At 41.0% G+C, this 24,697-nt stretch overlaps 4 protein-coding genes across 6 annotated transcripts; 2 read left to right on the forward strand and 2 right to left on the reverse strand.

The window, feature by feature from the left end:
* Positions 1–242: 242 nt before the first annotated feature.
* LOC113218077 (ephexin-1) lies at positions 243–9,494 on the forward strand. 3 transcript variants are annotated; one of them, XM_052274798.1, is made up of 16 exons: positions 243–353; positions 4,617–4,811; positions 4,926–5,065; positions 5,145–5,355; positions 5,441–5,627; positions 5,710–5,909; positions 5,989–6,087; positions 6,173–6,295; positions 6,399–6,674; positions 6,771–6,953; positions 7,054–7,225; positions 7,298–7,502; positions 7,589–7,851; positions 7,933–8,113; positions 8,197–8,401; positions 8,476–9,494. In XM_052274798.1, the coding sequence occupies exons 1-16, from the start codon at positions 260–262 to the stop codon at positions 8,643–8,645; spliced, it is 2,904 nt and encodes a 967-aa protein (XP_052130758.1). In that variant the 5' UTR covers positions 243–259; the 3' UTR covers positions 8,646–9,494. The 3 variants fall into 3 exon arrangements, with proteins under 3 accessions (XP_052130758.1, XP_052130759.1, XP_026294049.1); XM_052274799.1 differs by lacking the exon at positions 243–353 and adding an exon at positions 693–750; XM_026438264.2 differs by lacking the exon at positions 243–353 and adding an exon at positions 3,687–4,310.
* A 1-nt stretch (position 9,495) lies between these two features.
* LOC113218078 (WD40 repeat-containing protein SMU1) lies at positions 9,496–12,169 on the reverse strand. The gene is made up of 10 exons (XM_026438266.2): positions 12,004–12,169; positions 11,727–11,793; positions 11,479–11,622; positions 11,099–11,402; positions 10,760–10,989; positions 10,450–10,673; positions 10,253–10,354; positions 9,992–10,175; positions 9,763–9,915; positions 9,496–9,678 (listed from the first exon to the last, which is right to left on the reverse strand). The coding sequence occupies exons 1-10, from the start codon at positions 12,027–12,029 to the stop codon at positions 9,580–9,582; spliced, it is 1,533 nt and encodes a 510-aa protein (XP_026294051.1). The 5' UTR covers positions 12,030–12,169; the 3' UTR covers positions 9,496–9,579.
* A 48-nt stretch (positions 12,170–12,217) lies between these two features.
* On the forward strand, positions 12,218–13,931 carry LOC113218079 (prenylated Rab acceptor protein 1). The gene is made up of 5 exons (XM_026438267.2): positions 12,218–12,374; positions 12,470–12,636; positions 12,728–12,949; positions 13,030–13,232; positions 13,319–13,931. Exons 2-5 carry the CDS (start codon positions 12,551–12,553, stop codon positions 13,414–13,416), a joined length of 609 nt encoding a protein of 202 aa, XP_026294052.1. The 5' UTR covers positions 12,218–12,374; positions 12,470–12,550; the 3' UTR covers positions 13,417–13,931.
* Positions 13,932–14,370: 439 nt separating this feature from the next.
* Positions 14,371–24,319, reverse strand: LOC113218076 (ubiquitin carboxyl-terminal hydrolase 7). Its single transcript, XM_026438261.2, has 22 exons — positions 23,942–24,319; positions 22,886–23,032; positions 22,620–22,798; positions 22,434–22,530; positions 22,232–22,350; positions 22,017–22,160; positions 21,567–21,924; positions 21,262–21,454; positions 21,008–21,161; positions 20,730–20,924; positions 20,423–20,650; positions 20,036–20,330; positions 19,819–19,943; positions 19,628–19,719; positions 19,384–19,551; positions 19,147–19,300; positions 18,900–19,036; positions 18,447–18,545; positions 18,247–18,370; positions 18,089–18,160; positions 17,913–18,003; positions 14,371–17,810 (listed from the first exon to the last, which is right to left on the reverse strand). The coding sequence occupies exons 1-22, from the start codon at positions 24,003–24,005 to the stop codon at positions 17,710–17,712; spliced, it is 3,336 nt and encodes a 1,111-aa protein (XP_026294046.1). The 5' UTR covers positions 24,006–24,319; the 3' UTR covers positions 14,371–17,709.
* Positions 24,320–24,697: the final 378 nt, after the last annotated feature.

Here is a 24,697-nt window from a genome sequence, read left to right on the forward strand (position 1 = left end):
CGGCCCCAAAGCGTTTTATTGTTGTGGGAGAGTAGTTTTGTACGAGTGCAACGGCGCGCTCTGGCGCGGTGGTATAGTGGTGCTGCACAGTGCGCTGCTGCGCCTCTGCGGGGCGGCGGCGCTATGCGCGCTCGCTCGAGCGCTCCGTACGAACGCCACTCCCAGGCAATAGACGATAAAAAGATACACACACACACGTATCTGTGCCGCCCGGCCCCGCCCCGCCCCGGCAGTAGCGTTGCTTGCCCATCCCGGTCGAATGGGACGGGACGGCTTGGTGGCAGCTCCCACAGGAGGGAATGACGCGACTTTGTTGGGACGGGACCCTCCTTCCCCGCGTCCCGAGGGAATGAGTAAGTTTCTTCATCGAGTTGATCGTCGTGGCGACGACGACGACGACGAAGCGTTTGACATTTTGTGCCTCATGGCTGATGGGTGGAGCGGGCCGCGGCGGGCCGCTGATGCGGCTCCGATAGGCTGATCGTCCCGTGAGCGATACGAGACTGTCCTCGGCTGTATCGTCCTCAGCTGTCCTCAGCTTTCTTTCTCAGCAGTCCTTGCCGGTGCTGCCAGCTGCGCTGGGCTGAGGTCTGCGCGTGTCACATCCCCGATGCTGCACAGGACGTCGTCGTCGTTATTGTCCCGATGTGGTCCCCGGCGGCAGCGGCGGCGCGTTGGCTTTCCTCCGCCGCACTTTGCCGCGCGGGATGCTGAATTTCTCTCCGCCTCTTGCGTTCGCGGTGACATCAGGTGACGAACCGCGCCGCGGACTGCAGCTGCTATCGTGGCGGAGGGTGGGGCGGGAGCCGCGGCCCGCGGCAGCAGCCCTAGCCGCGCGCTCAGGGCGTTCTGGAATATTTCCTGTCGAGGCGGGGCGGGCATGGTGGGCCATATTGCTGTCTCGTTCCGCTCCGGGCGGGCAGCATAGCAGCGGCATAAAGTCTATGCCCGCCCAACCCAACGACCCCGCCCCGTCCCATCAGTGCGGCTGATATGCTCCCTGTTCCTCCGGGCGGCGACGACAGGCGACACTGCTACCGGTCCCACTGCCGGGGGGAGATGCGCCCATTATACAGATCGCTTCCCATGGGATGGGCGTCGTCGTCCCTCCCGTCCGTCTGCTCGGCTCGCTTTGTGGACGGGCCCCGCTTCACCGCCACCACCACGGTCTGAAGACCACCGGTCGGCCTTGCGTGGCACGGCGTGGCGTGGCGGGGTGGAGCAGCGCGCGCGGGGGGCGGGGCACCGGGACACACCGCGAGGCGCACCCAAGACGGGCCGCGGGGGCCAGCCTCACCGCCAGCTTGAAATGAGAGAATGTGCGTGTGTGTGTGCCCCCGCGCGCGGGTTTCGATGGAGTCGACAGTTACACGCGCGGTATCCTCTACTACTCGACGCGGGCTTGGGCGGGGGCGTGTGCCGCGCGCCGGGCGGTGCACATGTCCCTGCGCGCTGCGCGGGCGCGGGCCATGCACCGTGAAGAGGAGCCATCGCCCATACAAAGTATCGGTGGTCGGCTATCGGGCTGTAAGCCAGGCGCGGCCGGCGGCCCAGTGGGATGCGATGGGCCTGAGACAAATGCGAGATATGAGGAGTAACGTCTCCAAAAAGCACATCACCCAAAATAAAAGAAAAAAAATCCAGAAAAAAAAATCAAAGCAAAAATAAAAACAGGGATGAAAATTAGAAAAAATCAAAAAAGGAAAGAAAACACTAAAATTTGTAGTGAATTATCCATCGTACGTCTCTCTAGCTCGCACCCGTGGGCTCCGCACTGCTCTCGGCACCGATGCATACCGAACGGCAGGTGTGACGCGCGGCCAGGACGATTTGATCCAGTTCGAGTAGCCAGCGGCCTTGAAGCGGCCGCCGGGCTGGGTGCGAGCTGGTGGTGCAGCGCCCGTGGCCCCGGCAGGAGGCCAACGTGCCGTGCCGTACCCACGGTGGTGGTGGCAAGGGTAATCCCCCGTCACTCCCACAGAGCCATTAACAGCGCGGGCCATAGGAGGAGAAGGAAGGAAACCCACACCCATAGAACAGACACTCCTCTGGCAGTTCGGAACATAAGGCATAGCGGACAAAGCTAATCGCATGAGGACAAGCAGGCAATGTTCTTGCGTTTTCAAGTTGCACTCGAATCAGGGCAGTGTGATTTCGATTGACGGACAAGATTTGGCCGGTTGCAGTGCCTGTGAAAGCTCTGCTGAGGATGAAAGACTGAATTTTAGCGGAATAGGCGCGGTGCCGCGGTGCAGGAGGAGCGTCTTGCAGCGCGGATAGGGCGCAGAGAAATTCGAGACTTTGCTTCGCTCCACACCCCGCCCGCCTCGCGCGGCTGCCTGCGCGCTTGCACTCCTTGCACGCTAGGCTAGGCCGGGCAGGCAGGCAGCACCGCGCCGGGCGGGGCCGGCGGGGCGCACTGCGCTACGCCCAGCAGCAGCAGCCTCTGATTTGTGCAACCGAACCTCCGCGCCCAGCCCTGCCTCGCCCCGGCCCCGCCACACCACGCCGCACATCGCAGCGCGGTCACTGGTCCAGTTTCCGGCCCGGACCACACCGGAGGCCGGAGGTGCACCACCGACTCCCTCACGCCCTGTCTACTGGGCTCGGGCAAGCCCCACCGGCGGCGGCGATGTGAAATGCGTGGTCGTGGGTCGGAAGCAACGCGGCGCGTTTTTCGCGTCGGGAAGTTTATATCGGTCGCTTCGAGGCCGTCGGAGCGACGAATTGCTATTTCTTACTCTGTCCGGATCCGGGTGCTCTGGTCAGCCGGGGGAGGGGGGGGGGGAGAATGGGCTGCAGGTGTGAGTCAGCAGAGAGAGAGAGAGAGAGGAGGAGAGGCCGGTGTCGCCACCCCCAAGTCGTGATGGAACCGATCGTTGTTTGTCATTTCTCCGCGTCGTGTGAGTCACGCCCACGATGCGTGAGTAGTCTTGAGGTACGTTACTTTGTCCTACCGTGGGGCACTGCTCTGTCGAAAAGGGCTTCTTGCTCCGAGACGAGAGGGTGAAAAGCTCGAGATGACAACGCGAAAGGACAATTAATTTCTTTGTCAATATTATTTTTTGTCCTATGGTTTCACTACTGTGGGCTTCTCCTCCCAGCATTCCCTTCCTCAAGCCGCGCGCCTTAAACTTTGCTGCGACTCATTCGTCTGCTGCAGCATGTATTCTCCTCCCGGTTGCGTCGTTGTTGGCGGTCCTGCGTGCGTATGGGCCCGAGCTTAAGGGTGGGTCATTCCCTGGTGGGTGCAGTGCAGCGCGGGCGCGGCTGGGCTGAGCACGGGCTGAGCCGTGCCGCTCGCACCTCAGGACTGTGAAAGTTGTGGGAACTTCCTCCCGCCTGCCCCGCAGGCCCGCGAGCCCGCGCCTGCTCCTGTCAGCCGGTCGTTTGTTTTCTGCGCGAGGACAGACTGGGACAGACCAGCCGGACACAGACGGTCGGACGCGTCGGGTCGGCCCCGCCGCCCGATCAGTGCGCGCGGTCACCGTCTTGGCGGCAAGTTGTCGTTAGGCCCGTGGAGTGCGCGGGTATGGTATGGGTAGGCGCGTCCCTTCCCTTTCCTCTGCCCTTCCCCCACTGCCCCCGCCGGCCTGGCGCCTGTCATGCTCTGAAAACAACCTTGGCTGCTGCTGGCTCTGCCGGGCCCGGCTCGCCGCGGCCCGGCTCGGCCCGTTGCCGTTTGCCGCTGCTGGAGTCGGGCCTGCTTGGAGTCGGCTGGTTCCGTGTCGCAACCTCACCTCACCTACCTCCAGCGCGGCCTGGCCTGGCCCAGCGCAGCGAGCGCGACGCGGTGCGGCGCGGCACTGTGGGCCAACCATCCTCTCTCTCCCCAAGCAACACCCCGGCCAGCCGTCGCGTAGTGCTTGGCGGGGTTCGCGTCCGATTTTGCCGTCGTCGCTCTCGCCTCGCGCGTATTCCGCGTCCTTTCGGTCAGTCCCGCCCGCGTCCCGCCCGCGGCTGTCCTTCCCCCGCGCCGCACTTTGGCGCGCGCTCGCGCCCGCACGGACAACGCACGCCCGTCACGCCCGTGGCGTGCGTCGGGCGCGACGTCGGGGCGCGTGATGCGTGTGGTGGAGTTCCCCGCGAGTGACAGGTGTCAGTGTCCGGGACGGTGCGCACGGCCGTCGTCGGCGACCAGGACCGCCTCGAAGTGCCCCCATTGTGCAGTGCTTGTGATTTGAAATACACTTGGATACAATGAAGAAAGATGAGCAGTGGTGGTTATGTGAACCAGGGGTCTTTGAATGGCTCGCACCGATCGCTCGGTCGGACATACCGAAGGCCTAGACCACCCTGCGCGGACCAAGGTAACGAGCTGGGCCGAGGAGGCTGGGCTGGGCTGAGCAGAAACGGGATTTGGAGGTTAGGCGTGAGGTGTCGCTAGTAGTCACCTGTTGGTATTAGGAATCCATATGCACCGCATGGGACTCTATTGGACTTCCCTGAAAGTTGGTGAAATTGAGCTCCTTTTAGTATTTATTTTGACGAAGATTTTTCTTGTTATTATTATTATTGAAAGCATTATGTTCAGCCCTAGATAAGTGCCCAGCAGCTGTTCTTCCCTGCAGCTACCTTGATGCAACGCATACTGAAATGTTCTCAATACTTTTCAGTTTTTGTCTCATCTTCCTCTACAACATACTTCACATGGAATTCACCATACGATTCAGGATCAGACTCATACACAAGATCCAATGGCCACGTGCACAACACTTCAATACAATATGTGCCAGTATCACTTCGCACTGTCTTATTCTCTGACGAAAAGCAGGAATTCCAAGAAGTTTCCTTATTCTTGGAAAAAGAAGGTCAGAATAAAATTCTTGCAGCATAGGATTATGTCTATAATCTGACACTAATTAACACCTGTATTGATATTCCTTTCACATTTTTTCACTCCTAACTTTATTCTCCTGTTACAGGCGATGTCAGTACAGATTCCGATAATGAAAACCCATATGAGTCTCTTTATGAGAACCCAGATGCCATAGATGATATTGATTCGTTTGACTCTGACTCAGATGAAGAGGGTCATCACACATCTCACCCTCACCATGAGCCGGTATTTTGGCAGAGGCTAATATATATGTCAGAAAAATTGCATTATACTTGTTCTAAAAAAAAAATTCTATCACTTCCAGGGTATTTCCAATTTGCAAAATGGAAAACTACCAGATGTACCTCCCCGAGAAAATATATATGGTGTGCATGTCATGCGTTTCAAAGAAGCAGCTGGGAAAAAAATGCAAAAGATAGCAAAGAACTGGTCCCTTAGAAAAAATGATATTAGCAACAAGCTCAGCCGAATGCGTAGGAAAAGCAGTGTGGATCCTAGAGGAGCTGCTGCGTTATGTAAGCTATTCAATTATTTGATTTATATCAGCTATGTTTCCTTCCCCTTGGAATTTAACTACTCCAATATCTCTCATTTGTTAAGCTGTACCTGAAAGCTCTCCACCAAGAACGCCACCTATGGGAAAAAGCCAGTCTTCTAATCAGCTTGCTGGAAATAAATACTGGTCTTTCAAAAGCAAATTCAAGCGCAGCCAGAGTACATCAACCTCACTGGGATCAACCTTCTATTTAACTGAGGAGCTAGTAGTGGGTAATGAATCATCATCAAGGTAAGATTTTTACTTCATCTTAATTTTTTACTTTCATGTGGTTGAAACTTGCAAGTCATTCTCTAAATGTTGTGTGCCACAGTGTGTCACAGGTGGACTCTAACTCAACATATACAGACTCAGCATCCCCAGCAAGTCAACGTAGTGGTCCTCCATCCAACATTCTACCCTTACCACTACCACCACGACCTCCATCAGCTACTAGTCAACAAAACTATATCAATGAAAGAAGAAACAGTGGTGCTGTGCGGCCAAATTCCCCTCCACCTCCCCCACCTCCAGGTAAGTTTAGGGTACTTCTTGTGGGTTTGCTCTCTAATGAATCGTATTTTAATAATGGTTTTCTGTGATTCCTTTTTAGTTCCTAAGAGAAATGGCCCACAGAAAGATAGAGACAAGACAAAATCCAGCTCTTCATCCTGGTATGCCGAATGTGGACTGTTCGACTCTTCTAATTTAGGTACGTAATCTTAGTGATGTTTTTCCTCTATCTACTTTTTTATTTTTGTGCATGACGGTAAACGTTTACATGCTTTACCACACAGATTCTATAAAAAGGGCACAGAAAGAGGATCCTCTTAATACATCACTTTATGCTGAGGCAGGGTTGTGGGATAATGTACCGCCACCAAGTTCAAGTCCATATGATAGTTCTCAATCAGAGCATGGTAATTTTTTACATCTTTGATTGGAGCCAGCCAAATATCTTTGTATTAATTGTTTCTGCACAGTAGGTTCTCAAGGGTTAACATGCAATATTTCATATTTCAGATGCCAGCCAGACCACAGATTACAGTGATTCTTCTGCAGGGCACACTGGACCATTATTTAGTGATGAACCTCTCTACCAATTTTACAATGCATCAGTGTTTGAACAAGCGAGACGAGAAGAAGCTGCTGAAGGAGATTCAGATGGCTATGAGGAGATAGTTGATGGTATTGTTAAGACAACTCGCCCATCAGCGATGGAACTTATTAGACCAAGAGAAGGAAAACATAGAACTTTGTGGTGTGAAATTCCAGAAGTCAAGGAGAGTGGTGTCTTAGGTAATGTTTTAATATCATTTTTGTAAAATACTGATTGACACATGATTCTGAATTTCTCTAATTTATGTGGGATTTTGCTGGCACATGATGTTGCAGATTCGTTAAGTGCACATGAGAAAAAACTCCAAGAGTCTAAATTCGAGTTGATAACATCAGAAGCCTCCTATGTCAAGTCTCTCATTGTTTTAGAAAAACACTTCATGAACAGTGTAGAGTTCAGAGATGAGTCTATACTCTCGAAGGGTGACCGTCGTATTTTGTTTTCCAATGTCAATCCTGGTAAGTGTTTCATACCAACCTTGTTGGTCTCTAAAAATACCAAAAATGTGTGTGAGAATCTAAAACTATGACCACTGGAATTTAATATCTTATTTTCCAGTTCGTACTCGGTCGGAAAAATTCTTAGCAGATATGGAGCATTGTTGGCAAGACAGCATTATGCTCCAAGGAATCTGTGACATAGTCAAACGTCATGCCAGCGAGTATTTCAATGTCTACACAAAGTATTGCACAAATCAGATTTATCTTGATCGTACTTTGAAAAAACTGAGGTAAACTTTAATACTTAATTAGGTCACAAAATTATGGTTGCATGGTTTTACAAAGATTGGTTCTTTTTACAGAGAGGGTGATAGTCGCTTTTCAGAAGCATTGCTACATCTAGAGAGTTCACCAGAGTGCCAATCTTTATCTTTACATTCGTTCTTGATGCTTCCAATGCAAAGAATCACCAGACTTCGATTGCTATTAGATGCTGTTCTGAAACGCCTCACTCCAGAACATGATGAGTACAACTCTTGTCAACAAGCATGCGCATCTCTTAACAAGGTATTTATTTATATTTATTAGTAGAAAGCTTATTCAAAGTCTAATAAAGCTTGTGATTTTTTACTATTACATTCGTTTTTTTAAAGGTTGTTAATGAGTGTAATGAAGGCGCTCGAAAAATGGAGCGCTATGAGGAAATGATGCTGCTTAGTCGTCAACTTGAATTTTCTCAGACTGTTAAACCTGTACCAATTATTTCTGCTGCTCGTTGGCTTGTGAAGTCAGGTGCTTTGACTCAAATGATTTGGAGAAATGATGATGCTAAGCTAACATTTGGCCGAAAAGTCAATAAAATTACTGTGCATCTATTTCTGTTCACTGATATACTTGTGATCACAAAACGCAAGAGGTAACAACCCTACCATTTTCTTGCATTTATGAAAGTTTTAAAACATTACTAAAAGTACCTTCCTAATTGTTTTATTTTTAGTGAAGATGTCTATAGTGTTGTGGACTATTGCCCAAGAAATTTAGTACAGATGTCATCCATGGAAGACTTGCCTCAGCCACAACAGTTGCAGCTGCAACCTCCTCTTAAAGGTGGAGCAGGAGGACGCAATTTGGTTTTACTTACTATGCTGCAAAATCAAGAAACCAAGACTGTCGAAATGGTGTGTGTTTCAATTATTAAGGGGCACTACAAATTTAATTGGAGTTGCCGTTACACAAACTACTAATGTTTTTCCATTATTAGGTTTTATCTTGTGGAAGTGAATCTGATAGAGAGCGTTGGCTGGCTGCTGTATCACCTCCAAAATCAGATAATCCAAATGAGCAGTTGTATGAAATTTGGGACTGCCCACAAGTCAGGTCAGAACATCCATATGCAGCTCAGCAGCCTGATGAACTATCTTTAGATGTGGGAGACGTGGTAAATGTTTTACGTAAAACTAAAGATGGTGAGTACTTTTCCAGTAAATGGATTGCTCATAAAATTGCATAATTGTGTAAATAAAAAAAATCTTTCCGGCAGGTTGGTATGAAGGTGAACGTATACGGGACCGAGAGAAAGGCTGGTTTCCTGCCAATTACACAGTTGAGATTGCTTCTGCTCACATAAGAGCCAAGAATTTAAAGCAGAGACATCGGTTCCTTATTCTGTCTGGTAGTTACTTGCAAGAGTCTCGCTCTAAAAATAAGTAACGAACAAAGCTTACACTTAAATTATATTTTTTTTATAAATCATACTTGAGGTGCTATTTTACATTTAAAATTTAAATGGTGTGATGGGACAACATCCTAACTCACATTATTTGAAATTCTAAGACATTGTGATAATGTTTTGAAATCAATTCATACCAAGCAAGATCATAGCATTTGATGCACGACAACCTCTTCAGTATTTATTGAATCGGGCAGTCTTAGATGCCTTCCTTCAGAAATCCCAAAATCAAAATATGTAGCTGCATCCTACGCAGAGGTTTCTGACAAAGTCGCCTAATTTGTGTGAAATGCCATATTTCTGACTTTTTCCATGAAATACTGAAGTCTAGAAATTTTAAATAAATTCTTTATTACCACTATCAAAGTTGAGCCTACCCTGACAAAGAGTTTAGTAAAATAAGACTTCTCTCACGTCTTTCTCTCTCGCTAGTTATAAGTTGCCAAACCATTGTGATTTTGTTTAATATTCTAAAGTGCTAGACTGAGAATTTGTACACTTATTCTCAGGGAAGTTACTCATACTGAGAGTATAGATAATTTAAGTTTACCAACTCATTTTTGAGTGTGATCTTGTTGGTGCATTCCAAAGTAGAGGGTAATTACTATTTTAGTAAATTTTATATTGTAAGACTTTATTGTTTGTTGTTTTTTTTTTTGGATAAATTTGAAGATGTTGTTTGTACAAATTTTTATAAATAGTGTGACAATGTGTACAAATTGTTATGGTTTTTCAAGTCACAAAACCATTCAGCCCATAAGTTTATATTACTGTATATAATTGTAAATTGTAAACTGAAAATCAAATGTATTAAAAGAATACCTAACTAAGCTTTTATGACAGTACTTATTTTGTCCTTTAGAAAAAGTGAGTGGTCAAGATAAAGATATATACAAAATAAAAATCCAACTAACCTTAAGGTTTCCATAGTCTCAAAAGACCATCTTCACTATAAGTGCATAACAGATTTTGATGAGGGTGATGAGCTACACCAATAACATCCTTTTCATGAACCTAAAAATAATAATGATGTCAATATTGGGTCTATGAATAGAAAGAGGAGCACTTCACTCAAAGGAGATAGTAGATAGTACTTACATTAAGTGTTCTTTCCAGTTTTCCTGATTGTACAGAGAAGCAGTACAAAACTAGATCTTCTCCTACACAATAAATCCAGTCACCTCGAGGAGATAACACAGCACACACAAAATCACCATGCTCTCTTTTACCACTTGAGAAAGACCGTACAATCTAGAAGAAAATTTTGACAGTTATTACATAACATTGGTTATGTATCAATTTTTTCTAAAAGTTCACCACAGCATACCTGTCCTTGCATATTCATAATAACAACTGTGTTTGTTCTATTACAAATAACAAAATGTTCTGGATTTTTTGGCATAATATGAATGCTGTTCACAGCTATGTCAGATGCTCCAAGAGAAGTAAACGTATTGGTGCACTCAGTTGTTTTCACATTCCATAATTTGACTGTTCCATCAGATGACGCACTAATGAATAAAGATTAGATAAAGGAACAGTTCAGAAACACAAGATGAAAAATTCCCAGGAATCACAAAGTTTGTACCTGAGAATACTGTGGCCATCTGGTGTGAAAACAGCTTCATTTACAAAAGAGGCATGACCTCTGAACTCTTTTAAAGGTTTACCTGACTTCAAACCATGTATTCTGAAATAAAAAATTATATTTCACTTCTAGGCAGGAAAAAAAATACACAAAAACAACACACATTCTGTACAATGAGAACATTTTCAAACTTTTACCTGATGTGTGTATCAAAAGAAGCAGACAATACTTGACTGTTGTCCCTAGAAAACTGCAGGCACGTAATGCCTTTGGAATGAGCCTTCTCAAACCGACGTAGGCACTGACCTGTTTGGATCCGCCATACTTTGATTTTACCATCTTGTGAACCAGATGCAAGCATTTCAGAATCTCTAGAGAAAGACATGCACAGTACAGCCTCTTCCATCATCATGAAGTTGTCCTGCGAAACAGTTAAGAAAGACCGTAATGAGACCAAAAATACATAGAATAGTTTGCTGGCAAAGACATACTAGCTCCAATTATTACCTGTGCTTGATATTTCAAATCCTTACGAACTTTGCCTGTGGTGAAGTTCCATACCTCAATGAAACCATCCACAGACCCAGTAACAAGATATTGGCCATCAGGAGAAAAGCGGGCACATTCAACATGAGATTTCTGACCAAATTTGATCTGTTTTGATAGCTGAGTTGGGTACTTTTCATCTTCTTGTTCTTTAATGGCAGCTTTACCACGAAACAAATCTATGGTTGTTCCTGAGAAAGAAGATAAAGAATATAGTTAATGTAAAAATTTATTAAGTACAACTTCCACTTTAGGATAAAAGTATCCATGTTTTTCTTAATTTGATCATAGATTATTCACCTGGGGGAAGAAGTCCTTGATGCTGTTGCCATTTCAATGCTTGTCCGAGAAGAGCAAGCAAACGAGATGAGGGGACTACTGACACTTCACCAGATAAAGCTTGAGCAATGGCAGCTCGGCGCTTCTCCTTGGTGCTGCCATCAGGATATGCTTCTCGTGGATCAAAGTAAGACCTCGCTAGTAAGTTTTCAAGATGAATGTATCTCTCTGGTTCTTGTTGTTTCATTACAATCATGGGATCAGTCTGTCTTAGTAAAGATCTTGCAGCACCAAGCTCTCGCAGCTCAATAAGTTCCAATACAACCTGCAAGGTGTGGATGAAAATACAATATGTATCTGACAACAGATGACTTTTGATGGCAATTCAAATTCAGTAATACCTGTTCATAGAGGTCAATCAATTTTTTGTCTGGAAGTTTTAAAGACTGGATAGCCTTTAAAACTGTATCCCAATGACCATTATTAATATCAGCGACAAATCCATCAATACTGTCTACTGTATTCAAAGACACTCCAGTCTCATCCTGAAACACACATAGTTATTTTATAAACGACAGGCCTATTGAAAAGAATTGGATATATAAAGAGCATGCAAGTAAAGAATCTTGACGAGTAGATTAATCCTTACCTGTAGTGTTTGGAGAGTTTTTAAGAGATTACTCTCTTTGAGATATTGCTGAATCAAACGTACCACACTGAGGGCAGATAACAGAAATTTGTGAGCAACATTTTCTAATCGACGTGAAACGCACATGAACAGCGCAGATTCGATTAGATTCTTAAAAGAAAGTTCAGGCAAGAAGTTTTCTCAAATTTGACATTTCGTTAGTAAAAGTTCCTTGATGTGGAGAGGTTATGAACAAAAATCCCTCCCACGGAAGTACTAAATAAAAGGATTTACTTACTCGGCAGATTCTATTTCAATAGACATGATTTCTTAATAACAGTTGAACAATATGCTTAAGTATCCTGGTGTAAATATTTTGCTAATATCAAGTGAATTCCCTTGGAAAAGGGGCGGCCTGTTCTTGCTCTCTTGTGTCGGTGTTTTGTACACAATATGACACTGCCTTATAGAAATCGTACAATGTCACTGCCACTGCCCTCTGTATGTTTTAATTCAACTTATTCACATTCAAAATGGCTGCTTTGTTTATTATCAGATGTTATTCTTTGCCCTGATTTTCTATTATCTGTTTCTTTTATTATGTTCGACATGTGATAGGATCACCGCGTGCCCCTCTACTACTTATTTTCCGTTTGACGTCTAGAGAAGGTTAATTGCTTGCTTTGGTGGAGGTTAATGCGTTACTTACTTACGTGGCAGTCGGGATCTGATGTCATATGCTTTTTGTTTACATTTTCTTTCAGGAACCACAGGGACTATACCACCTCTCCTAAGAAGAAAAAATATTGCTTGTTCTAACTAAGAACAAATCTTTTTCTTGAACCATGGCTCAACATGTAGAAATAGGAGTCACTGGTGACCTGTCACCAATTTTGCCTCAGAAAGATGATGGATTTGCAAGTGCTTTGAAGTAAGATCATTACAGTAATTTCCCCTTTGGTTTGTTCAAATTTGATGGGTTTTGTCATTTAATTTCTATGTCTCTCTTTGTCTTTGTCTAGAATGTTTCAGCTTCCATCTTCTGTGCCTTTTGGGGCCCCCGTCGTACAAGAGTGGGTTCAACAAAGAAGAGAAAATATAAGACCCTGGATCACATTCTTCAATTCAGCAAATTTTCGTAAACCTCCAAGTCTAACAAGGTTGACAAAACGAATTCTTGCCAATGTGGAATATTTTAAGAGCAACTATTTATTTGTATACATTGGTTTGGTGTTGTATTGTTTGTGAGTATTTTAAGTCTCACCATACTTGGCTTTGTACCTTGTTATTAATTTATAAATAATTTATAATTGATATTACTCAGGATTACATCACCTCTCTTGCTAATTGCTGTCTGTGCAAGTGCTGGTGTCGGCTATCTTCTTCACCTCCGGTCTAAGGAAGGAATGAAAATAAATATTCTTGGCAGAGATTTACCTCTTGGTCAACAATATGCCCTAGTTGCCATTTGCTCTCTGCCTGTATTTTACCTGGCTGGAGCTGGAGCAGCTCTCTTCTGGGTATTTGGTAAGTTGGTAATTTGGAAAGTAATGGGCGTATCTATTTATGTTCAAAATATGTAAAATTTCTAAGTATCTCCCATTTTGTAACAGGTGCATCATTCTTCCTCATTGGTCTTCATGCTGCATTTTACAATATTGATGCGCTCATTGCCTCACAGGAAGATAGGTTTGATCTTGAAGAAGTTTAGATATGTATGATTCCTAAGCCTTACCACTCTTCCTATTTCGTGAAATCCAAACAATTTACAACATTGCAGAATAAAAAAATAATCAAATTTTACAGGAAGGCAAAAGATTTTCTTCTACTCAATTGTGTACATTGATTCTTTTTGTCTTGTAATTTGATGATATTGTGCAATTATAGTCCAATCAAGCAGAAAACAGAAATCCACTCTAAAATTACTATATAATCTGTTGTCAAAATGATGTTTCCTTTCGATTGGTTCGTTTGGTAAATTGTTGTATATGAGCAGGACTCAGTATTCAATTTTTTCAGAAAAAGAAAAACTGTTTCAAAGCCTAAACAAAGAAATATTATGAATCTTAATTATTAGTATTTGTGCCTTGCTAATAAATTCTTGTTCCTACTTATTGCTATCAACTCAATTGTGATGATACAACATATTTTGTACTGCACAACTTATGCTTATGAAAATTGCTGTGTATATTTTTGTTAAAAATTAAAATGTTACAATTTTTTAAAGTTGTAGTTGTGGAATTTCTTCAACCTCTTGCCTGTAGGATGCTGCTACATATGTGTATGTGAAGGTGCTTCCCCAATAAGACCAGTCACCCATCATTTCAGATTTTGAATTCACTGACAGCCCAGGTTTGCTGATACCATTTTGATTGATCTGTAATACCATGAATTGATCTTTACAAATTAAGAAGATACTTTGATGGCATCAACAACATCAGATAGGTAGTAGAAAACTTAGTATTTAAAACTTGGACAGTTGTTAATGAGAAACCAAATAACTGAAGATTTGAGCTACATGATTTGGACCCCGTTGGAGAATAATTTTAGCATGCATTACGGGCGCTAAGAGCTGTCTTGCCGTCATGTGAGCCCTAATTCTTGGACCAGTCCGCAGTGATTGTTTATCAGTAAGTTACCTAAAAAGGAACCAATATTCTTTGAATTGATTTTAAGTTCTTTGTATTTCACTCATACAAATAAATCGGCTGTATGTACAGTACAAATGTCATTATTTACAAACAATGTATCACAAAGTCAATAACTCTTTTTAACATCATTTTCCAGAATGAAAATCTCCCTCCATATCTCAACCAATTTCTTGTATGATCTTACAATCTTCTGGCTTCACATTAAATAATATTGAATACACTTTACTCTAAACACAAAATTCACCATAGCTGTCTATCACATAAGCTGCATCATAGACTGTAAGTTGATTGTTATTATTACAGGTGTACAAGAAATGAATTCCAACAGTAGTGCTCTTTAGTCAAGAGGTTATAATTGGAGTTACTATTTTGTTTCTCCTCAATGCTACTGAGAGTTCTTGGGGTAAAAAGATCATCAATAGACTGCAATTTCATTTAAAGGGATGTAAAAAGAAATCCTACCAGCTTTCACATCTATGATAAAGCAGAATTAGATGATCAAACAGTAAATCAATACAACCAATATCAGCTAGTTCCCAAAGATAAATTCAAGACAGAATCATAAATGGACTGAGTTTTTCAAATGATTTGTAGCCACTACACATCAGTGGAAGAGTAAAAACACTCATGACAATAAAATGCTCCTTGGGAGAAGAGCTATGAGTGTGAGTTGGTCCCGGTTCCCTAACACTGAGACTTGGGATGAAATGAAAAAAATTACTCAGCTTAAGTGTCTCATACCGTCCCTTTACAGCACTGCTCTCATTTCCTAGGGTTAGAAGACTCAGTTCCCAACAGGGTATTGAACTGCATCTCACACTCAGTTCAGATGGTTTAGTAATAACTACTATTTCACAAGTTTCAGCCATAAACAAATTTTCTGTTGCTCACAGACATGAATGACTTACAGCAAGAGCTCACAAAATCTCGTTTCGCTCAACCTTGTTAAAAGCACTAGCCTTTAAACTCTAATGCTGCCTGTCATAAAATTACCTAAACAGAAAATCACACAAATAACCATATGGTGTCCTTGAAGACAGCTATCACAAATTTTTGTCAATCTATTAAAATTTTCCTATTACAGATGACATATAATTGGGAGAGAAGTCCCTCAATAGCATTCAAAGAAATGAGGTACATTTACTCTGTAAATCCTTAAATTTGATTTGAATTACCTCAAGAATTGCTCAAAGTCAATGCAAACTGTAACAAATTTGATTTTACCTTCAAAAATCATTGAAGTTTATTAAATGTCCACTGGTATAAAAACAAAGTTGCGAGAATTCCGAGGGCATCATTCTAATTCAAGTACTACCGTACTAATCAGAATCATCACATCTCAAAAAAGTGATTTTTTTCATAATTAGTGAAAAAACATGGGTTCTATTAGACCAAATACTATCCAGAAATTTTTAAAAATGGAGGATGGTGTTAAGTAATAAAACCAGATATAAAATCGTAAGTTTACGTTCCTAACAAAGAGTTTTAGTTGATAATTCATATATTCCCATTGAAATAAAATCAACTCCTAGTAAGCATTCCACTTTGCATTTAAAAAGGATTTATCCCACCATTTCTCATGAAACGAAAGGCACTGGTTATTGTTATATTGCTCAAAATACATGTGGGTCTCCCAAAACTATTTATATGGGATTGGTGAGAAATTTACAAAATATACATTAAAACAATAGCAAAGCATTGCAAGAGATGTGCACTCATAACCATGTCATTAAGGTACTTCAATTTGAAGAGAGGTGGTGCAACTGTTCTGAAGATTAACAAGATAAAGGTACAAGAATATGGAAAAAGAATGCACATCTCTTGACATTAGTCATTCACAGTAAAATATTAGCTAAAAAGAGTTGCATTAGTAAATCCGTAAGTCACCGATTCTCCTTAGGTGTTCTACTTAATGCAGTGCTGAAGACAGTACACATTTACTAAAATATTGCAAATACTCCGTGTATAATTTTATCGAACATTTCTGGTTTATGGATAGAACAATCCAGTTGGTAAGGTACTGTAAAAAATATTTACTATGAACTGAAATTGATCTAAAATATTGGAATAAAGAAGATTCCTAATTTTGGTAATTGGACTTGTCACATGGAATAAGCATTTCTGGAAGGCAACTGTTGTGGAATAACAAACAGGTAGCATTGTCAATACATCAGTGCTTCAGTACGATTTCATTTTATTTAAAATGTGGGACAACAAGTCAACAGGAAGAACGGAGCAATTACTTTAATGAATACATACTATTTACAGTGCTAAGAATACCAGTATAGGATAAATAGCACAAACGTACGAGGGGGGCGTTAGCTGGTAGAGCAGTCTTTGGCCACCTGTCAGCTCTCAGGACAGGTGCTTTTATGACATCTACGGGCCTATGGAGTTTAACACATAATCAACTGCATTATGACAAAATACAAAGTATGCCCTGAAATCATTATTATAAAGGAGAGCTTTGGCTAAAAATGCATTAAAGTAACAGTCACTCATTGTAGTTTTGCAAATTTGATTTTATCAAAAATGCAGAGAAGTCTATCAGTACTTCTGAGAAAACTGTAACTCATTCAATACAAGTTAATTTAATTATCAGGCCCATATTAAGTTTTCCTGCACATCAGCATTGTATGTACACTAAAAAGTTAAATAAATGAGACTGTCCACAAACATGCATGTCACATTCCAAATAAATTAATTCACGAGTACATACGTTATCTACAAACAACACATTTAAAGGCCTCTTAACAACAGTTGCTTGGATTGTACCATCTTTGAATGAAAGCCCAATCAGCTCTAGATAGGAAGGGTTGGATAGGTAGTTGAGCCATTTGCAAGGAAATTCCAAAGCATAAATAGTTCATTCAATAATAGATTTGGACAACAAATTGACTACACTTGCAACAAATTAAAAAAGTGCAGATTTAGTGGTAACCCATCAAGGAGAAGAAAAGCACTGGTTTATGAACATAAGACCAAAGTGAACTGAAAACCAGAACACAGTTTTGACATTAAAAACATTGCTGTTCTGAAAGTATGCAGGACTACCTACTTAGTCACTCACCCTCATTGTTTATAGATGTGAAAATCAAATTGACATCTCTATAAAACACAATGATTAAAATTATGGCGATCTGTCATTTATCACACCTATCTTGATTGTGAGTGCACTCAAAAATAAGATTAAAAAAACTGCTTGTCAAGTGAAACCAGTCACACACAAGGCTAATGAACTTGAGTATCTTCAGTCTTAACAGAGCTATTGCTCTTGTAGGTGTGAAGAGATTGGTTGCATTGACAAGACTAACAATCGACTGATGCAGCTTCCTTCTCATTCTCTTCTGCAATCAGTTGTAAATCTTGATGGCTTTCTCCAAATAATTGAAACGGGAGCGTCTTGTGGCTTTATTCACATGTTCCAAACCTATCCAGCTTTGGAGACCACCTGCTGTAAGGTGAGGATAACGCAATATTACAATCAAAGAAAAGTCAAATATTGATCAGACTGGCACTGTTGATTAAAACCTTCAAGAAATCTATAAATACTTGCCTTGATAAGTGAAATCTTCAATGTTGAAGGTATATTCGTTTTCATCAACAAACACAACTTCTTTATTCCTCAGAACCACAGCAAATTTAATCTGAAAATATTGGGCAACACATAATTATTTAGTTTCTCTAATTAAACAGGAAAGTATAGGCACACAAATAACATAAAGTTGATACCTTTTCAAATTCTTTTTCTTGTCCTCCTAACTTCTTCAATATTCTTTCTTTAACCTTAGCAAACAACTCCCCCTGAAAATTTCAAGCAAATACAATGGAAGTTATTTATTTACAAATGTTATAACCCTATTCACCAATTAATGGAATTGTGTACTCACATTTTTAACTTTAACAAAAAATGGAACACCAAAGGTTGTGAAGATGACTTTGTGAAAATGAGCCACAGAAACAAGAATTTCATCTTCTGCCAGGACTAACTCATCTTTAGGAATTTCTTCTATCCTGTTTTGGAAATTTAGGATTGATGATTCCCACACACTCAAAATAAATAAGGGCAAAACGTGCTTTAAAGACATACCTGTAGGCCTTGTGAGTATTACTGCCAGTAGATAGCGTCTCTATCAAGGTATCTTCTTTAGGACCAGGAGTTATTTTATTGCAGCTGACCTCAGAAAGCCTAACCAACAGAAATGAATAAATATTTTAACAATGAAAATAAGGAAAAGGAAAAAAGAACAGAAAAGAAGAGGGGAACTGGAGTTGATTTAAGTTAGGTTGATAGATTTGTACAGCCAGTGAAGCTGGAGCCAGGCCTTGATTGGCAAAATCTCACTGAACACATTCCTTGCGGCCCATTACTGGGTCCTATGATTTAACATGCAAGAAACGCGATGAAGCAGGCTCCAGTTCTGTTTCAGCCACCATGATTTCTCAAAACAAATAATGGCCGGCATTCACCTTCACCAGACTATAAAAGATTCTGTAAGTTTTTGTTTTTCTGTAAGCCAATCAAAGAGTTGACTGAACATACCTTAATTTGCCAGAGCCAATTTCTGGTGAGAGCTCTACTTGCTTTCTCATCTCTTCAAACAAATCAGCTACTGTTCCACTTTTATTGGGATACAGAGTGAACTCTTCTTCCTTTAACTTTGGTGTCACCCACAAGACCTGTATATTTTCAATAAAGGCCAATGAAAATTCAAGTATGTATGACACATTGTCTTTTCCTTGTACTTCAAAAAGTCCATGCAAATTGATTAAATTTCTAACAATCCTACCTTAAACGGCCTTTTGTTTTCAAGTTCACTGACTTTAATACTCAGAACCTCATAAAAAACTTTTCTTGGGCCTTTTGGTTTGCAGTTGTTCAATAGGTCTTTCAGGGTGCCCTCAAAATTGCAACGCAATGGAGCACCTGGACTGTCTTTGTAGCTGAAGGTACAAACAAATTATAGGTGTAAATGTTAAGTATCACACAGCACTACAATTCATGGCTGCATAATCCTAATGCTTACTTTTGAGTCTTAAACATTTGAAGTTGGAAAGGGTCACATCCCAGTCGGTCTGCAACTGCCTTTGTCAGTTGGTCATAATTCATTCGCTGTGACAACTTCAGAGTAAAGCCAGGGTCATTGGGAATTGTTTTATCACAGAAAGTTACATCAACTCTGTGAAACAGATCCCTGGAGAAAGATTTAAGATAATTTAATTAATAATGTGGAACCAGAATCTTACACAGGTAACAAAATAAACACCTACTTAAAGTAGTGCTGACAAGTAGGAAGGTCAAAAGAATTGTCAACCTCTTTTTGGAAGACAATTATATCTCCGTCCATCAGTTCTTCAAGAACCTAGGCAAATGAAAAAAAAATACATCAAGTGGACTTCATTTGATGTAGATGTGTGACAACTTAGAATATTAAAAAAAACAAAAAAAAAACTTATTTTACCTTTTCAAGGGATTCATTAAGATTTTCAATACGTTCAACCATGTTGGGCTTAATTTCCTCATATAAAATTAGCTCAGTGTCAGGCGCATAGCCGGCTCGCTCATTTAGAAGTGGTAGCAAATCCTCTGCAACAAAAAATTATCAGATTCTCGAACTGAATTAACAAAGAAATAAGGAAATAACGAACTAGGTGGGCCGGTTGTCTAAAGACACTTACGGACTTTAGAAGCCACAGGCATATAGTGATGACCACAATAGTAAATCTGCTTAGCTTTAGGGTCATAAAGCTTGAAAAATAGCAGCACATCCGCATCTTTGTCAAACTGAGGTAAGGCAGAACGCCCAGAATCTGGGTTTACAACTTCCACAAAAATGTTCCATGGATTCTGGTTTTCAGCCAATTCAGCCAGTGTTTTATGGGCATCACCTTCAATGTCAGCCATAAAAGGTCGGAAAGTTTGATTGGACCGTTGTTGGAATGGCCAAGGCCTAATTTGCTCTATTGGGTATTTCTGATAAAACAATACAGGAACGTTAGAGAATGGAATGAAATATAGTTTTACATGTCTGAGGCTGAGATGGATGTCACTTGAGGGATTCTTACCATGGAAAATGCTAACTGTTCCATTAGGTCTTGAAGTGTTGAAGTTTTCTTCATTCTAAGTTGTCTGTAGTAAGAATGAGCCCGATCAGAGTCATAAAGGTCATTGCCTTGATGTCCTTCAAAATTATCTTCTAAGAGAACATTAATACTCATGTATAAATGGGCTTCGTTCCTCTCCTTTCTTCGAACTTGTTCAAGTCTCTTTTCTTCTTGTAAGCGCTCCACCAGCTGGAGAGGTAGCGTAAAAGATTTATTTAGTGCACCAAAAACATGAAGAAGGAATTTCAAAATATGTATCTAATATTACCTCCTCAGGAATATCTTCCTCAGTCACTTCTTGAAGGACATTATGTAACTCCGAACTTCTAATATACACAAGCATGTACGCATTTGTACAATGTTTTACAGTCATATTCATGTCCTCATCATGGCCTCCATAATTGTGATCAACTGCTTCTTGCTTTGTGCAGCGAGACACAACATCATCATCAAACTTGCACCACTAGAAAAGGAAAGCTCTCTTTATTTGCTGATCATATACTTCACAGAAACAGGTAAAACAGAAACAAAAAAAAAGATACGAACCTTCCCATCACCTCTAGGATTGATGAACACAACATAGTGGCCACCATGGTTGTCTCCACTGTGAACCAATACAGCATGCAGAATATATTCTGCACTGGTTGATTCTGGTTGCTGTAGGTATTTGTCCAAATTTATTTTCTCATAAAACTCAAATCTGATTTTGAACATTGAAAACAAAATTAGTTCAAACAAAAATTTGAAGGAAATATTGTAGAAATACAAACAAACAAAACATAGAGAAATACTGAAATTACCTGTCATTAAACTTGACAGAGCTGTCAGTAATTGGATCGTACTGAAATCTCATAAGGTGCAAATGCAGAACAGGAGGAAAAGCAGCAAATATCACACCCTTCTCTGCATCTTGTAGGCCATGCTCACCAGCATCGTACCTGTTGTCTCCATCCAAAGATTCAGTCCGGATATAATCTTGGAATGATTCCTCAACTACAGAAAAAGCCATAACAATTAGATGGGAAAATTTTGGGGTCTATTTTAGATTTGCACATACAATATTGTGGGCATACACTCATAACTACAAGGAGGAAATCAAACTTACTATTCCGCTTCCCTTTGATATTGAGCTGAATATCATAAAAGGTTTCCTGCCTGCTTGATGTGTATGCAATATCCTTGCATTTGATAAAGGAAATCATTTTGCCTTCAAATAGCTTTGGAACAGTTCCCTCCACACATGTACCTTTCATTTTGCTTTCTAATTTATCCAACAACACCCTTAGGAACTCCTGTACATCATGCTGCATGAATGAGTCTAATGTCTCCCACCCAAATGATTTAGTTAGCTTTTTGGTACCAACAGGTTTATCCAAAAACTGCAGCTCATGAAAAACTCTTTGCAAAGCTAAGGCTACACTTTTAGAGGAGTCATCACTTTCTGTTGGCATCTTGTATACAGCCTGAAATTAATAAAAATAATTTTAGGTTAGAAAAGAAATGAGTTAAAGGTAAGCAAAACTGCAAATAGAAACTTTGTCAAAATAAAACAAACCTTTCTGAGTTGGTTAGTGAAAAATAATGTCTGGAGCAAGGAGTTCATATAGCATGTAGCACCTTGGTTCTTGAGGCCAACGTATCCTGTATGCTTTTTTGAGTCCCAGCTTACTCCATGAGGTGCATCAGCTTGAACAAATACCTTAAATTCAAAATATTCATTAGAAGACACAAAACTCTTCAAATATCAGAAAGACTAGAAAAAAGGTATACCTCTAAAATTATTGAATCATCCTTGATGAAGCCCTTCTCAGGGTCAAGAATGTCTTCCCAAGTCATAAAATGACTGAAGCCCCAATCATTTTCCTTTGTGTAGAACAAATGCTGAATTTCTATAAAAAAGAAAAAAAGGTTTACACAATGTTAAAGTAAGAAAATTATTGTTAAAACCATTTAGGGTGAAGAATTAACTTACTTCGGGCGAACGGTTCCACTCCTTCTTTCTGCGGCAGGAGTCTTAGCTCAGCACTTGCATAACAGCTCCAAGAGGGTGATTCTGAATCACCATTGCACTGCAAGATGCCAAAACACAATTTTTAAGTAGCTAAGAGAACTAGGCAATGCATTTGATAGCAGTTACATTTGTAACAATTGATCTTACCTGCAAAAAGAAACCCAAGCTTCGACTTGGAGTTCTCTCAAGACTTTGGTTGTATCGAGGCATAACCATGATCTTCCATGGTAAGTTTCTTACAAAGTAAGGAGTTGAAAGGGTTTGAGCCTTAAGTTTACTGAAATTCTTCAAAACATATTGGAATCGTAGTTCTGACCGTGAGTCATCTGAAAAGCCAAGATAAGGCAAGAAAATTGGTCAGACTATCATAACATGAATGATAAATAAATATAATTAATTATTAGAAAGCTTACCATCTTCCATTTCTACATCTTGTATTACGTTTCCATCTTGATTTTCACCAAAAGGCATGGGACTGTCGTCCATTATATCACCTCCACCAGAGTCATCATTCTTAAATGGATCATTGGAAACTTGTGTTTCACCATCACCAGTGTCACCTTTGACAACAAAAATGAAAGGGAAAACAACTGGTAAATTGACATTAGGATGAGTCAAGATCAGTTCATGAAATTTAATTAAGGAAAATAATAAAATCTAAGGGTTTAAGACTGAACAAGAAAACTGCATTGCAATAAATTGACTAAATATGGAGTGCCAGTGATCTGACAGATGTTAAATATAAAAAATAAAAAAACTATGGCATGCAGTTTTAAATATTCAGACTGTACATTAGCATCAATAAACTGCATGGGTTAGTGAGTGCTCCAGTTCCTTTGAAAAAATGGAGTTCAAGACTTGAGAGATCATTGAATTGAACAAAACAACAATCAGTTCAACCCCAAATTTAGGTATTACACCATAACCTCACTTAAAGTTTTGAAAAAAGCACTTTACCTGGTTAAATAATTTAAAAATTGGGCCTTAACATAGTCCTATACACAATAGTACTCTTCCACAATTGACAGATTTTTATATTTAAAAAAAAGAGATCAGTTGGTTTCAAAATTGACAAGATGACTATGCAGACAAAGACTGATGAACAATTTATTTATGTTTCCAGGAACAGGAAATGACTGGTTGTCTATGAAAAACCAACCTATGATCAAGCGAGAGACTCACATGAAGTCAAAATATTATGAAAACACTCCGGTGCATTTACACCACAACAATGCATTCCGAATCGGCCTCATTATCGACGCAGGCACAACACTATAGGTTAGGGTACACCTTGATGTATTCGCAAATTAAACAATTAAGACAGCTTAATGTACTAACATTAAATCTGTTTCCAAATTGAGAGTGAAAAGGAAAGTAGAAATAACTGACATCGATAAAATATCAATTGACAAAGAGAGAAAAAATTTGCCGGACAGACGCCGCATATAGGGCTGAACAATAAAACTTACTGTCTTGGGTTTCCATATCTTCGACGTCATTGTTTAGAGCAGGCTTGTTGTGGACGTGATTCATGATTGCAACGACAGGATTTTGGCCCAAAACTTTTAACTTCTTGAGATTGAGTGTGACCGCACTGTCTTTTCCGGGAGTGAGTGAGTTTTTACCTGACACGGTCACTTTGACGTGTTTACTAAGGAAACGCCCAATGTCTGCTGATATCTACACCCCCTGTTTCCAGGGGAAACACTGGAACCATATATCTGTCAAAAAAGTCACTTTCGCACAGCACGACAATGAACGGAGAATATTGGATGAACGTCAGTCGCTGTGCCGTAGGACCACTGGAAAATAAACAAAATGGCGGAATGTCGCCTGTCCGATCAAAAGTTTCAGATCAAAGGCTGAGATGAGAGGTAGTCGGAAATGGAGGAAGTGATTACTTGCAAATACCAACCAACACATTCAAATGGAATTTTTTCGGAGGCCCCAACTTTTTCAAGATGAAAGAACTTCCAACTCAAATTTATCAGTATAGTCCATGCATTAATAAAGGTTGTTAAATTGGTCAAAGCTTCTCAATAGGATTAAGGTCAAATTAATTTTTGTTTCCGTTTCTCGTCATGGTAAGGCTGCACTTTAGCAGAAGCGGCAGGAAATGACCCATTATGCCAACTGAACAAGGAATGAACGGAGGTACTTAAACAGATGTGTGTAGAAATAAGAGGAGGTGCCAAGAAAACAATTCTTAGTGCAACAAATAAATA

Source organism: Frankliniella occidentalis, unplaced genomic scaffold (assembly GCF_000697945.3).
Source record: "Frankliniella occidentalis isolate FOCC.00 unplaced genomic scaffold, Focc_3.1 Scaffold442, whole genome shotgun sequence".
NCBI classification, from domain to species: Eukaryota; Metazoa; Arthropoda; class Insecta; order Thysanoptera; family Thripidae; genus Frankliniella; species Frankliniella occidentalis.

Excerpts from the sequence above, each read along its gene's own strand:
- LOC113218076 (XM_026438261.2), bottom strand. The coding sequence starts at position 24,005 with ATGAATCACGTCCACAACAAGCCTGCTCTAAACAATGACGTCGAAGAT. Across the intron at positions 19,720-19,818 it reads TTAATGAATCCCTTGAAAAG|GTTCTTGAAGAACTGATGGA; the intron begins GTAAAATAAGTT and ends TCATTTGCCTAG. Across the intron at positions 19,037-19,146 it reads AAAACAAAAGGCCGTTTAAG|GTCTTGTGGGTGACACCAAA; the intron begins GTAGGATTGTTA and ends GAAAATATACAG.
- LOC113218079 (XM_026438267.2), top strand. The coding sequence starts at position 12,551 with ATGGCTCAACATGTAGAAATAGGAGTCACTGGTGACCTGTCACCAATT. Across the intron at positions 12,637-12,727 it reads GGATTTGCAAGTGCTTTGAA|AATGTTTCAGCTTCCATCTT; the intron begins GTAAGATCATTA and ends GTCTTTGTCTAG. Across the intron at positions 13,233-13,318 it reads AGCTCTCTTCTGGGTATTTG|GTGCATCATTCTTCCTCATT; the intron begins GTAAGTTGGTAA and ends ATTTTGTAACAG.
- LOC113218077 (XM_026438264.2), top strand. The coding sequence starts at position 4,211 with ATGAGCAGTGGTGGTTATGTGAACCAGGGGTCTTTGAATGGCTCGCAC. Across the intron at positions 5,628-5,709 it reads GGTAATGAATCATCATCAAG|TGTGTCACAGGTGGACTCTA; the intron begins GTAAGATTTTTA and ends TGTGTGCCACAG. Across the intron at positions 7,852-7,932 it reads GTGATCACAAAACGCAAGAG|TGAAGATGTCTATAGTGTTG; the intron begins GTAACAACCCTA and ends TTTTATTTTTAG.
- LOC113218078 (XM_026438266.2), bottom strand. The coding sequence starts at position 12,029 with ATGTCTATTGAAATAGAATCTGCCGA. Across the intron at positions 10,355-10,449 it reads TCTTTTGATACACACATCAG|AATACATGGTTTGAAGTCAG; the intron begins GTAAAAGTTTGA and ends TTTTTATTTCAG. Across the intron at positions 9,679-9,762 it reads AACTGGAAAGAACACTTAAT|GTTCATGAAAAGGATGTTAT; the intron begins GTAAGTACTATC and ends TATTATTTTTAG.